Raw genomic sequence first — 14,546 nt, forward strand, 5'->3', positions numbered from 1 at the left:
GCTTTATGGCTTTTATTTTTTCGTCTGTGGGATGGATGCCCTGGCCATCGATCAAGAATCCCAAAAATTCTACCCTTGGGACCCCTAGTTTGCATTTGTCCCTTTTTACTTTCAATCCTCGGGCCTGAAACCGACTAAGGACTTGGCGCAGGCGATCCTTCAGCTGGTCTCTCGATGTCGCGGAGATGAGGACATCGTCAAAATACGGCACCACCCCCGGAATGCCTTGCAGCAACCGCTCCATGACACTCTGAAAAAGTCCTGGGGCTACGCTCACCCTGAATTGGAGTCGGTTGCATTTGAACGCCCCCCGATGAGTCACTATGGTCTGGGCTTCTGCGGTGGCTTCGTCCACTGGCAACTGCTGGTACGCCTGAGCGAGATCCAGTTTCGCGAACACGTTCCCGTCCCCCAACGAGTGTAAAAGATGCTGTACTACGGGGACGGGATACGCGTGGGGTTGTAACGCCTTGTTGATGGTCCCTTTGTAATCGGCACACACCCGCAAGGATCCATCTGGCTTAAGGGGGAGGACGATGGGCGTTTCCCACTTGGCGTGGTCCACCGGCTCAATGACCCCTTGGGCTAGCAGTTTGTCTAGCTGTTCATCCACTTTGTGTCGTAGGGCGAAGGGGACACGGCGGGGCTTCAATTGGATCAGGGCAACACTGGGATCTAGGTTCAGAGAAATGGGTTTCCCCCGGTATTTACCCAGTGAGCCGTCGAACACGTCCGGGAACTCCTCCAACAGCTGCTCGAACTCCTCCTTATGGATTCTGTGTAGGCCGGTGAATCCCAGGCCCAGGGGTTTGAGCCACTCGACGCCGAGCAAGGTGGGTCGATGGCCCTCCACCACGGTTAGCGGCAGGCGAGCTTTGTGTCCGGCCTTGCTCTGCAGGTGGGCACGAGCTGGATCGTGCGCTTCGAGCACCGGCAACTTCAGATGCTCGGCAGGGCAACCAAAGAGGTCCCGCCACACCCTGTCGAGGCCGTCGTCAGGAATGAGCTTGTCCCACGACATGATGGAACAGATGGATCCCGTATCCACCTCCATCTTACATGGTTGCCTCCCGATCATGACCATTGCAAAAAACTTTTCCGCGCCAGTCGAGTTGGTGTGGCTGACATCCATGTGGTACACTTTGCACTCGTCCTGGTCGTCGTAGCCCCTTCTCTGGTCGCACCTCCATTCGGGTCGGGCTGACCCCTTCCATCTGTTCTCACGTGGTTTATGGGGCAGTGAGCGGCGTGGCGGTGAGCGGCGCGGTGGGGATCGTCGTGGTGGAGACGTGTGCCTCCGTGGCGGCGAACGCTGCTTCCTGGAATTTGGGCGCGAGGCTCGGCATGCTTTTGCGATGTGTCCTCGCCTCAGGCAGCGGCTACACGTGGTGTCTAGGAACCGACAGTTTGCTCGTGTGTGGTTCCCCAAGCACCCTGGACACTCGAGGTCGTCTCGCTCGTCTCGCCATGCTCACTGCTTCCAGCTGGCAACGGTGCGATGGACGGTCTCTTCCTCGCCGGCCTCGTCCGATTCGGTGGCCTCCGGATCGGGGGTTGGCTCGCGATGGGTGCGATGGATGTCACCCCGTCTCATCTCGGTGGCCGTGGATTCGGACTCTTCTGCGGCGAGGGCCTCGTCTAGTGTTTCGCTGAGGGTGAGACTTCGATGTACGATGAGTCGCTTCTTCACGTGCTCGTCCCTCATACCCATGACGAGTCGATCCCGCAGCATATTCTCCAGGGCGACGAACTCGCATCGGGCTGCGATCGATCGGAGCTCTCCGAGGTACTTCCTGATGGGTTCGCCTGCCCGTTGTCGTCGGTTGTAGAAGCGGTTCCTTGCGACTAGGAACCCTTCGGAGATCCCGTACTGACCAGCCAGCAGACGTTGGATATCTGCCCAAGGGGTGTCCTCGATGCTGGCTGGAGCGACCAAGGAGCGGGCCACGTGGTAGACCTCGTCTCCGCAGTTCGCAAGGAATAAAGCCTTCTTCTGATCCCCGGGAATGCCTTTTTGCCCATTCCTGGCCAGGTGTAGCTCGAATCTTCCCATGTATGCGTCCCAGTCGTTTGTTTCTGGGTTGAATGCCGGTAGGGAAGACGAGAATTTCGGGGTGGAAGTCATCTTGGAGTCGCGGATAGTTTCTTGCTTCGGAAGGCTGCTTGGAGGAGCTCTTGCTTCGAAGTAGGTTGCTTGCCACAAGGTTGCCCTTGTCGTGCAGTCTTTCTGGGATCCCATCCTCGTCGCCAGTGTTGGATCGCGCTGGCAGTAAGACACGAGTCGAGTGACAGTCAGCTCTCGGTTTATTGGCAAGGCAGCAAGTAAATCCGGACTGCTCTCTGGGCCAGGGGAGCCCTCTTTTATGGGATTCCCCTGGCTTGTAATCACACAATTCCATTGGCTGGTAAGACCCCGTTGCTAGTTAGCCAACCAGCAACGGGCATGAAACTGTATGCAGATGGAGAAGGGCAATCACCCTTAATGGGCGATCAATGGAGAAGGGCAATCACCCTTAATGGGCGATCAATGGTGAAGGGCAATCACCCTTAATGGGTGATCAGGATATGGATAGGGGATTAAGGGAGGGGGAAACAAAGAACACAACAAACACAGGGAGAAAATGCAATACTATAGGGTACTAGAGATCAGTAGCTTAGTGGTCAAATACTGTAGTTGTTTCCCAGCTCCATCTTCTGGATGCAAACTGACAAGTAGGACCAGAACCCTTATGAAATACAGCTGCCAAAGTCCAATCTCACTAGATAGTCTATAAGGGTAATAGATGGTATTGAAAATTTCCAAGATGCCTAAGAAAAGTAATAGGGATTATTCACTTCATCAGTTTCTGGTTTAAGTGATCCATGGAAGTATTCAAAAAAAGTTGCAATATCATCCCCTGGCTAAATACCTAATTAAAATGGGTCCACAAATATCAATAAAATCTGAAGCTTGTTTGGTACTTATCATGCGATCAAAAATACCCTGTCAATGATAGCAACTACGTTTGAGCATGGAAGAAGTATGCCAAATATTTTCCCCCACTTCCTCAAGCTGCCCACAAGTCCAGGGAGAACTTGCCCCCCCCCTTCCCCTGATCAAATTATTGAGAAATTTCAGCTAGGTTACTTTTCAGCAAATGAAAAGAGAGGATTAAAAGTAATAGAGACTAATCATTTTGGTTTGAAAACGGTATTATACTGAGTAGTGCCATTGCCTCTGAGCTGAATATGGCAACATTGGGTGAGGAGTCAAATGATTATTCTTTCCCTTCACAAACATATCAAGAAAGTCTTCAATAATTTGGAGGAAGAGGGTTTGAAATATAAAGTTTACAGTTCAACTGTTTGGGTTTTGGCTAGGAAAATCCTTAGAATGAGTGAGGCTCTGTATGATTACAAGAGCAGTCATCAAACCCTTCTCTGGCTTTTAGGCTACAGATGTCAATGTCTGGGTATCTTTCACATTTTTATATGCCGGAGAGATTGTGCAGAAGGGTGAGAGAATTATATGTGGACCGAGTGCCCACCAGCTAAATCCTGCCAATGAGCAGGAGGGATTTACTCAGCATGTGCTTGCTAACAATGGGCAGGTGGGTGGGATTTTTCTGATGCCCATGACACACTTGTGACTATTGGGTCTTAATTATATATACATTTCAATAGTTACTTTTTCATTATGTCATATTTTTAAACCATAATGAGGATTAACTCTCTGCTTCCCTTCTCGGTCTTTTAAAAGCCTATTAAAGGCTTTTGTGTGCTGTTACAACTCAGCTATAGAATTCATTGTTTAGAGGCTGATGTCATTCGTAATCATTGCAGGCACAAATGAACGGCAAGATGTTTACAGTAACTTATCACAAGAAGAGTAATCTCCAAATTAAAATTAAAGCCCCTAACTCTGTGGCTTAGAAACAAGTTGCTACTAAAATTCTCTAGATGATATATAGTTGACAGGAACTGATGATGGTCTCCTGATGCAGTGCCTGAAAACAAATATTGTGCCCTGTAATTGTGGCACTGAATGCAAATGGACACTATGATGAAAATAGTGTATAAAAGGTATGTTTATTAATGCAGCATTCCTCCCACCCCCTAGCTCATTTTATGTCTTTTCGCTGTATCATGTTCTGTAAAAAAAAAGTTTCTAATTATCTGAACTTTCAAGCACCCTAATGGACATGAGTGAAAATATGATTTCCTAAGAGTGCTTAGAGGTTAAGGGAGATGATCAGAGGGAAATTAGGAAAGTAAAAGTTTAGTAGTTGTCTTCCCACTTTTTCTTTTTCCAGCACGTTGGAGGAACAGGGCAGTTTCTGTACCTGTGAATGCAAATGGGGCAAAATGGAGTGAGCAATCCTGTGAATTCAGGATCTTTTGGATTCCACTTCTGATAGTAGCCCAGTCTTGTCTAGTAGTTTTGATCCTTCTTGTCTCAATCTCTCTTAATACCTGCCTTTTAGGGAACAGCAGAGTTTAAAACATCTCTACTGTAGCAAATCTGTCGCAAGTGAATTGGGTGTTTCAGTTTGCCAGACCTGTCATAATAAATTAATTACAGGATATTGCAGAAATGGCTAGGTTCCAGCAGCATCTTGCACAGTTTAATATAGCCCCATTTCCCCATTTCAATGTATTTGTGGTTAGATAAATCCTCAGAAAATTTACAGCTGCTGAAGCTAGTTTTCTGTACTCTCAGCCTATAGAAGTGTAACTAAAAATTGAGCTTTTTTCATACATGTATATATGTTTTGACTGATGAAGAAGCGATGTTCTGTTGAAAGAAGCATCCGCAGGGTTAAAAAGAAAGGCTGATATTAAGGCAATTGAAAAGAATTGGTCAGTCACCCAGTGTATTGAACTAAAAGCAGTATTTTAGCTGGATATATTGTGAGGATCTTTTTAATGTAGCATTGTACCAATCTTGTCTTTGGTTTTTATTTCTGTATCTAATGTTAATATTTTTATATTTATGATTTTAATTGTAAGCCACACAGAGTTGCTTTGCAGAATGAGATGGACAGCAGCATATAAATTTAATAAACAGAGACAAACAAACAAACAAATAAATGAAGTATCTGTACTCAAACAGGCACCCCAAGAATGGTGATCCCTTTTTATAAAACAGTAAGGGATTTTTAGGGCCACAGACACTTCTAAGTCAGGAGTGTAATCACTGAACATAAATTCTGTTTGTCTGAAAAAAAAAAGAGATGTTTTTGCTCAGGTACAAAGCAGAAATCCACTGAGTATTACAAAGATCTTAACACAGCTGTCCTCTAAATAATAAAATATCTTTAGCTTGGCTTACACGGCCAGCTGTATTGCTCTGGCTGTAGGTGTGTTCCTTTTTTAAAAATTCTTATAGGCTTACAGAATATAGCCATCCAGTTCTGCCTGGAGGTTGGATAAAAACATTGGAAAGAAGTGGGGTTCAGGCAGAATAAACCCTGCCAGGATCTTATTGCCCTAATACTTGCCCCCAAATTATGAGGCTGAACTTGTCTTGTACAGTAAGAATTCAGTGAGACCTGAATGGAAATTTGAATTTCCCTCCCTTCCTCATTACTTTAGAGCAGCCAGATACACAGCGGATTATAGGCTTCTGGAAGTGTCAAATAACCATTTTAACCAACATAATAACTGGGCATGATGACTGGGGATAATGGGAGTTGTTCTCAACTTCTGACAGAAAGCAGGTCAGAAAAGTTGTACAATGCAGTAGCTTTTTGTCAGGAAAAGCCACTACAGGAAGACAGTCTTCTCTTTTGTACTAGAGTCGACAATGTGCTCTTCCTTACTGTCCCTATGTATATTGGCTGCTATCCAACTAATTTATTTTAAGTAAACTTGACATGCATTTAGAACAAGGAAATCAGAATATAACTTACATTTTTCATAGACTTGAATCTTGAATCTCCAAGAGCTATTTGGTGGTAGATTGAATTTTTCTCCCTTTTTTCACGAAATGAATTTCCTATCAGCTTTTGACAACATCAGCAAGGGAGACATCTCAAAATATAACTGAGGTTTGTACTGATGAGGTTATCAGCTACCACTATTTATTTTAATTCATTTTTACACCTGTGTGGTGTTGTCACTGAAGTATTAAACTAGTTCAGGTGCTTTGGGCCAGTCATTCTTCTCTTGGCCCACTTCACAGGGGCAGGTTGTTGTGGCAGGGTTAAAATGTAAGCCACTTGAATTCCTGGAGAAAGGAATATATACCTTTCTAGTGTACCTAGTAGGCCTCAAGGCAGTGTTTACAAGACTTCCATGTTCCTGTATTGGCAGACTGTATACAAGTGCAACTAAAATATGTTGTGGTATTCTAATATTGGAAAAACCGGGGTGAGGACTAAGTCTAAGCCAATAGGTTCTGCTCTCAGGTGTTGTGAACCTTGTTCAACTGCTGCTGAAGATTAAAAATAGCAAGAAATACATGTAAACATTTATGAATCAAAACTTCAGGATTCTTAAATGGCAACTGTGAGTGATGCTAATGAGCTAAAAATGACAATCTTTCATTCAATAAATGCAATTTATAATGTTCTTATAAATCAACAAGGAACACAGTGGTAAATTCATGCAGTTTCAGAAAAACTACCCCCAAACTTGAATGTAAGAGAAGCAACACAAGATGAGTAACAAGAAATTCAATATATCTTAAAGAATAAAAGAAGTTATAGTTTGCTCTTTGCAATTGCTTACGCATTCAAGAAAAAGATTTTCCTGTGCTCTTCCATTTTCCTGCTATAGTACTCTTCTACAATAGCATCCAATAAAGAGCTACTATTCCCCACTTCTTTCTGAATAAACTAAATATATTTCTAATTGTATACATTTATATTGTATATCTATAATGCATGCCAAAGGTTAAGCAACATTAACAAAGCACATTTCTAAATTTTCTTAAAGCTACTGTAAATGAGAGCTGAACTAATTATTTACTTGTTTTTCAGCAGTGACTACTATTTTTTGAAGCTTTATCTCTGAAATAATAGTAATATATTTCAGACCACCAGCAGCAGAGGTGAGCAAAGGAGGTCAGTCTTACATAAACAGTGTTGCAGTGTGGTATCACAATCTTTGCATGTTTTCTACATGAAATGAGATGTCATATGTACACAAAGCTCGTGCACAATGATTTGCAGCCAGACCACCATTTGAAACACAATGTTTGTCAATATTGTACTCTAACCTCCAAATTTAATTTTTCTGTCAATAATATTGATTTTAAAGGATTTTCTTTTAAAAAAACACATACTCTATAGCCACCACCATTTGAAACACAAACACAATATTTGTCAGTATTGTATTCTAACCTCCAAATTTAATTTTTCTGTCAATAATATTGATTTTGAAAGGTTTTTTTTAAAAACACATACTGTATGATTTATCAATAGTCACATAGAGTAGCATTTGAGATTTTTTTTGGCCTATTCAAAAAATATTTTGAACAGTTCCTTTCCTACAACAAACAGCATTTTTTTTAACAGAACTTTAATAAATGGTCCTTCCTAATGCAAGTTATAGTAAAACAATTTTATACATGCTAGAAAAGGTTCCTTTAAAGGATACTGTATTTGAGTTCACAAAATAAAGGGCTGTGAAGGGGGGGGTTCTTGCTTTATACTCTTCTATCCAGATTAAGTATTCCTCATTCACCTTAGTAATTAGAGCAGAAGGATATAGTGAATGTGAGGCCTCATTATCAAGTTTGTAGCCCTGATCTATACAAAATGGCTACCATACCAGCTATTTTTCATAGTTGTCTGCTTTTGCTTGTATTGGACTGTTGTTAACCCTAAATGATCCTGACATTCAATTCTTCCACAGACAATTGGGTCCCTCCAGCAGACTTCATTACCTAGTCAACAGAGACCTCAATTATCATCTTCCTCTCTGTTCCCATTAATCCTTATTTGATGGAGTTCCATCTCCTTTTGCCTTTTGAATTAAATGATGCTACAGCTACTCTGCTTCTGATTTGTGATGTCTGTTCCTTAAAAGGCTCGAAGGCAAAACTCAAATACAAGATGATAGTTGCATGCTATTCAGTGTGCAAACACATCTATACATAATAGACTCATGATTTCTTATGGAAAATGGGTTGATTATATATATCACAGTGATGTTGATTTTTGGAAAAGTGGGACATAAATTAACATTAGCAGTTAAATAGGAAATCCCATATCCGAGCTGCTTTACTTAATCCTCTTGTCTTAATACACGGTTTTTAAGCAATAATTCTATTTAACTCTTTCCACTCCAGCAAGATCTAATAGAGCTTGTCATTTAGAATATTGTAACGCACTGAACAAACATTGAATTTTAATTCACCCCATTGAAACTGAACTTAAGTTCTACCTTCTGGGAAATGTTTAGCCATTATTCTTTCAACCTAAAATGTTTAGCCATTATTCTTTCAACCTAGTACTATCACAAATGTGCACTCCAAAGTATGTTTTTCTCTATTCATTAAGTTAATTCTCAGGTCAGTGAGTACCTAACCACATGATGGATGATCACCCTCACCATGCTCTGGAACAGTTTTTTAATAACTGTGAGTAAATTAAATTAATATTCAATAATTCACAATTTTATTTTACTACATAGGTTAAATACGTAAGTGGTAGCTAGGATTATGTCTGCTATGAGAGAACAGACAAGTATTTAGAGGAATAGAGTTCCTATTTAAACATTTTGATAAACCTTATATTAAAGGGGTGATAGGACAGTGCACAAGTGGTAAGGATAAAGTTGAATTTGGCAGATGTTACACCTGAAATCTTACAAAATAAAGGACTATTTCTAGATCATATGACAGTCACTTGTCATGCAGACTTTTCTAAAGGAAAGAAAGCAGTTAATTAGAATCCTTTTCAAAGAACATAAACTCTCCCACACTGATGTTGTGGTGAAACTGCTTTTCTGGAAAATGTACTCCATTATATTAGAACCTTTTACAGAAACGTACATTACTTCATATTATTGAAGTAGCATAGATACAATATGAAATTTCATACTGAAAGTGTTGCATCATCTGAAAGGATGGGCTTCTTTCTTTTGCTAGTCTAGTATTTAAGAAAAAAGGCATAAAAATAAGGCAGGGAGTTTTTGTGAACGCTAACCTTTACTCATGTTCAGAGAAAAGAGGCCTGTTATTATAATAATAATGACCACTTTGGGCATTGAGAATGATTTGCATGCTGTCTTGTTCTACAAATATCTTTGCATAGAGTAACAGAGACAGACAGGTATTAATTCAAATGAAAAGCTATAAAGGATTCTAACTCCATGAGTTGGGTGGGAAGATGAATGCAAATAAAACCCCCACTATTGTTATAGTGACAATAGCCACGCCATTTTAAAAAGTATGTTTTCAGCTCCATAAATCTTCATGTAGGGGCTTTTATCTGATTTCACTCCTTAATTGTTATTTGGAACAGTGCCTTAAAGGATATTGTTCTTGCCTGTCCTCTCTAAATTTGGAAAGTGTGGCAAAGCAGCTCTATTCAGCTTCAAAACACTGTACATAATTGGAGCCCTAGTTTGCAAGCTGAAAAGGAGGAGCTGTGCCTTTGATTACAGCTACCACTTCTTTGTGGTGTTTATGTGAAGTGTTATTTTTATCTTCCATGTCCATAATATCAGATTAATAGTTAACGATGCCATCCAAACAAACATCAAAAAGTTGGCTACTTCTCAGCGATGCCCAATATATAGCATGTTGCATGTTTAAATTAAATGCTTTAAGGAAAATTTTTAAAAGGCAAATGCCAAATGTCAGAAATATAGCATTCTTCCAGTGAACTGAGGAAGCAAGTAATGGCAATTTTATTCTTCTAAATTTTTTGTGAAGAAATGTTAATTCTCATTATTTACAGTTTAAAAATGTACTGTAGATGTAGATCAACTGCATTTTTTGTTTCAGTCTAGTTCTGGGATTGAAAGAGCTCTAATTATCTTAATAAGTGACCTCCACATGAAGATGGACAATGGAATACAATCATGAGAATTCTTCTGAACTACCCAGAAGTGGTGATAATATAAAGAAAATAAATGTCAACAGGATTAGTAGGTTATATTTTTTATGGCATCTTTGACTTTTCATTATGATAGTTGTTCCATGAAACTAGGGTCAGGAGATGCTACTACTCCACTTTGTAATCTTAAACTCATAAGGTCTACTTTAGCTATGTATTATTATCTTATCCCCTATGCTCTCCAAAATCTTTATGAAGAGATCTCCCAAAAAAATAAAGTTGTTGATCATATCCACAGTTCTCTTATTTCTATCCTGACATGAAACTTATGGACCAATAACACTACTGATTAAGTAGTTTTGCTGTTCTAGACAAAGATGTTTTGGGTCTTCATCATCTACATCAGGGGTCTTCAAACTTGGCCCTTTTATGACTTGTGGACTTCAACTCCCAGAATTCCTCAGCCAGCGTGCCTAGCTGAGGAATTCTGGGAGTTGAAGTCCACAAGTCATAAAAGGGCCAAGTTTGAAGACCCCTGATCTACATCCTAGCCTGATGAAACAGAACAGCACGTTCTTCATGACTTCTTCTGAGGTTATACCTAGACTGACCTATTATCTTCTTACACAATTAAAACATGCTTTTTAAAACACATATATTTTATTTCATAGGGAGCTACTAATAAGCAGTGTCATTTAACATTTGCTGTGAAACAAATAAATTAGAATGAGTACCAGTATTAAAGGTAAGACAGCGTATTAATTGATACTTGGAAGGGCTATCTGCCTGGTAAATTTGACCCTTTGTATCACAGGGCTTCTCTCTTTTTTCCTTCCTTCCTTGACCACTTACCTCTTCTCCATAGTTCATACATTTTCTTCATGGGAGGGAGAAAGGGAGAGAAGAAATGCATTTGTATGCAGTGTGTTTCTGTATACAACAATAGTTTGTGTGTGATAATAGCTTATACAGTATATGGAGATGGGTTATTTTTTATTAGGAAACTTCATTTATAGGCACTTTGTTTAGCTATTTTTAATCCAATTAATACACATTCATGTAATATTCAATATACATTGTTTAGTCCTGATGGGGTTTTTAGTATGGTTTTTGGCAGGTAGATTCACAATATACAGGTATGCCATTCATTTGCAGTTAAGTTACACATTTATTAAGGATGAGGAATTGCATGAGATTGCTGTGTGTGTATGTGTGTGATGCAATTCCTCATTCTTAACCTATAAATGGTGCATGTACCATTATTGCAAATGAACGTGCATACATATATACATACATATATACATGCATACATACAGTACGTCAACCCTGAGATGGGTGGTATATAAAACTAATAAATAAAATATATATTCCTGTCTGCACTTCTTTTGTGGAATGGGGATTGTTTTAAATTCAGGGTTGTCTTCATTTCAGGTAAATAGGTATTCAATATTTTTACGTTTTATGCCTGTTCAACATGAGAGATGATTGTATAATATTTGAAATTTAATCCTGCGCATCTGGGTGTTATTTTGCACATCAGTGGTCAACTTGGTTATTCTCACTTCTTTTTTTTTTAATGGAATCAAATGCCATGACTACTAAAAAAGGAGTTTCTAATTTTATGTTATTTATTGCCTCAGAAAGGAAGAGGGCAGAATTTCCTAACATGGTATAAATAATGTGAGCATCAGTAGTCAACATATATACACAAGAGAATAATAAATAAAGTTACCGGAAATCATCACTAATGCACCATTCACAATTTAATGCTTTTTAATTTGAAAACAGTTACACCTGAACACAAACATGTGCTGCCTAAAAACATATCTCACTCATATACAGATGTCAAATTATTTTTCTAAAGAGTAGAAAAAAACAGTCAAGGGGGCTTTAAAAGCAGAAAAAAATGCCTTTACAAATTTATAACATGAATTTTGCAAATTCGTTCACATTAAAAATATATATCAAAATATATATCAATTTTATTACTTTTTAAAAGTTAACATACAAAAAGTTACCAACTCTTGGTAGAGATACATACTCCCTTTTACAATATAGTTTTCTTATAATTCGTTCTCTTCAAAAACTTCAGTATGAGAGGCTGTTGCAGTGGCTAATCTTATTTAAGTGTATAGCAGGAATAATAAAATCACACATTGAGCTGATTATTTTAAAATTAAACTCCATCACAATCAGATACAAGCATTTGATATTGCATTCTTTTATGAACAGTGTATCAAAACAAGACTTTCTAGAATATAGTGTTTCTATCGCAATTAAGCTGGTTGATTTTTATTCATAGACTATAAGGAATTTTAAGCTCATGTCTTTACCCATCATGGTATTCTTCAATTTTTAGCAAACTGGACTGCTTTGTTTCAGTGACCTGAAGAGCTTCAATAAAATTCTGGAAATTTCATTACTTTAGACAGCAAATTTGTTTAAACTCAGCCATTATTAAAATTTTAACTCAGGTTAAGTTTTACTGGAATTTTCAGAACATATTTTTCTTCTTAGTTCCTTGGCCTCCCCACATCATGATAACTCTAAATTGGCTTAGAATAAATCTATATATTGAACAATATTTCAAGTTTTCAAATATATGGGATTATCATTCCAAAACGAGCAATAATTCCATTATTTTCCATGTACTTTTAAGCCATGAAACTCACAGCCACGAACATGATGGGCACTATACTGCTGGATAATTCAACAGGAAGCCATCATCTGATGTTCCCTTTCTACTAGTGCTTTTCACCATCCCTTTCTTTCTTTTCTTCCTGTTTTTCTTAGGCTCATCCTCAACATCATTGAATGGGATGCGATCATTTGCCTTATATTCTTGTTCCTCTGTATCCACGCCCTTCTGTGTTTGTCCACAGGTAATTCTGTAAGAAATATAGGATAATAGGTGCAGTTGGGGATTTAAAGTCCCAAGCAGTTAAACTAGATTCCTTATCCAATTACTGACCTGTTCCATTCATACCCATTACTACTAAAGACTGATCTTCTGACGCTGGAACACACCAAGGCAAAGGCAGAAAAACACGTGTCTAAAGCTGACCATGAATTTTATAGAAAACCGAGGCCCGTTCTCAGTTTCTGCTCTCTGAAAGAACATCTGATACAAACAGATTGGCATTTTCATATGTAGTTCTGGATTGCTTGCCAAATTCCCCACAACAGGTAATAGATGGATAATAGAATTTAACCTTGGTTGTGTACTATTATGATATGCAGGCCCCTGTTTTTTCAGCATTATTACATGATGGATAAAAAGAAAAAAAGCTTGGAAAACAGGGCATCAGTGAATATCTCTAGAAAAGCATTTATAACTCAGGCAAAATGAGAAGTGTGTGTAAGTGCCATTTACTGTACATACTTTCCCCCCATACTTTTCCGTAAAGCAAATGGATATGTTATCCTGCCTGGATTACTGACTATTTTGTTTTACTTTCTTTTGGCTTCAACTCATAACATTGATCCTATATAAAATATCAGCCTGATCATGCAATTACATGCCATAGTCTATTTTCCACCTAATGCATCTAACAAAATAGCTAGATCCATTAGGAGCCAACAGAAGAAAGGAAAAACAGAAGCATGGCTTTTCAGCAATCATGGTGCCACAAGACAATGTACCTTACTGTAATATCTTTGGAATATAAACAACTACTGTAACGCAACACATTTATTGCAGTTTTATAGTTCCTCAGCAATTTCTCCCAGGTCTTTTCAAGATAATTTATACCAATTTAGTTCCTTATTTCTGGATGACTGCAATGAGAAACACCATGATTTTCAGCTTCTTCCAAGCCATTTAACAATCTATTGTTGTACTACTGGTGCCTTACTGTTCAGCCAGGTAGTCTGTGTCATTCACTGAATTAAATCTTTGGTCTCCCAACTTGCTAGTATCTGCTAGCATCTGCAAGAGGAAAACTTGAATCAGTAAAGAAGGGAGGGAGGGTGGGAGAAAATAGAGCCAACACGTGTGTTATGACAAACCCACGGGCTTCCTGAATGAGGAGAGAATATACCTCACTTTATATGTAAGGCCTGTCACCCAAGAAATTCTCACAATATGTGGTTTAAAACAAGGAAACAGTCCTCTGCTTTAAAACCCTTTGAAATGTTCAGGTGTGCTTAGAAAAAAAAATCACACTCAAAAGTATTAATCTAAGTCTGGATGAGACTTAAATAGAGATTACCAATACCATTGGAAACCAGATATAAGAAAACAACAATATTTTTGAGGGAAGAGATGTATGATTTAAAAGTTATTGGCTATTTAAAATATTATGTGCGGTGTCCTTTTAGGCACCTAAATATGCTTTTAGATGTGACAAAAGATGCTACTTGCAATTCTTGGTTATTATTTATAGTGAAAAATCAGCCTGTGGTAAGAGTAGTTTAGGAAAACATATTAATGCCACTCAAACTTTCAAAAATTCTTCTTTAGAGAACTTTCTGGATATACTAGTCTTTTGTTTATATTTATTAGAAAGGCAGAAAATAAATGGTCTTAAACAACAGCTCTCTATAAATATCTAAAGA

General features: G+C 38.9%; 1 protein-coding gene across 1 annotated transcript in view; it reads right to left on the reverse strand.

The window, feature by feature from the left end:
• Window positions 1–11,765: 11,765 nt before the first annotated feature.
• AHI1 (Abelson helper integration site 1) overlaps window positions 11,766–14,546 on the reverse strand; it is a 95,888-nt gene continuing 93,107 nt past the window's right edge. Inside the window, exons 24-25 of the mRNA XM_015813839.1 lie at window positions 13,844–13,917; window positions 11,766–12,877 (exon numbers count right to left, since the gene is read on the reverse strand). Coding sequence (XP_015669325.1) covers window positions 12,682–12,877; window positions 13,844–13,917 — 270 coding nt within the window. The 3' untranslated portion in view covers window positions 11,766–12,681. The remainder of the gene's footprint in view (window positions 12,878–13,843; window positions 13,918–14,546) is intronic.

The sequence above is a fragment of the Protobothrops mucrosquamatus genome, unplaced genomic scaffold (assembly GCF_001527695.2).
Source record: "Protobothrops mucrosquamatus isolate PMUCROS unplaced genomic scaffold, P.Mucros_1.0 scaffold_75, whole genome shotgun sequence".
Taxonomy (NCBI): Eukaryota; Metazoa; Chordata; class Lepidosauria; order Squamata; family Viperidae; genus Protobothrops; species Protobothrops mucrosquamatus.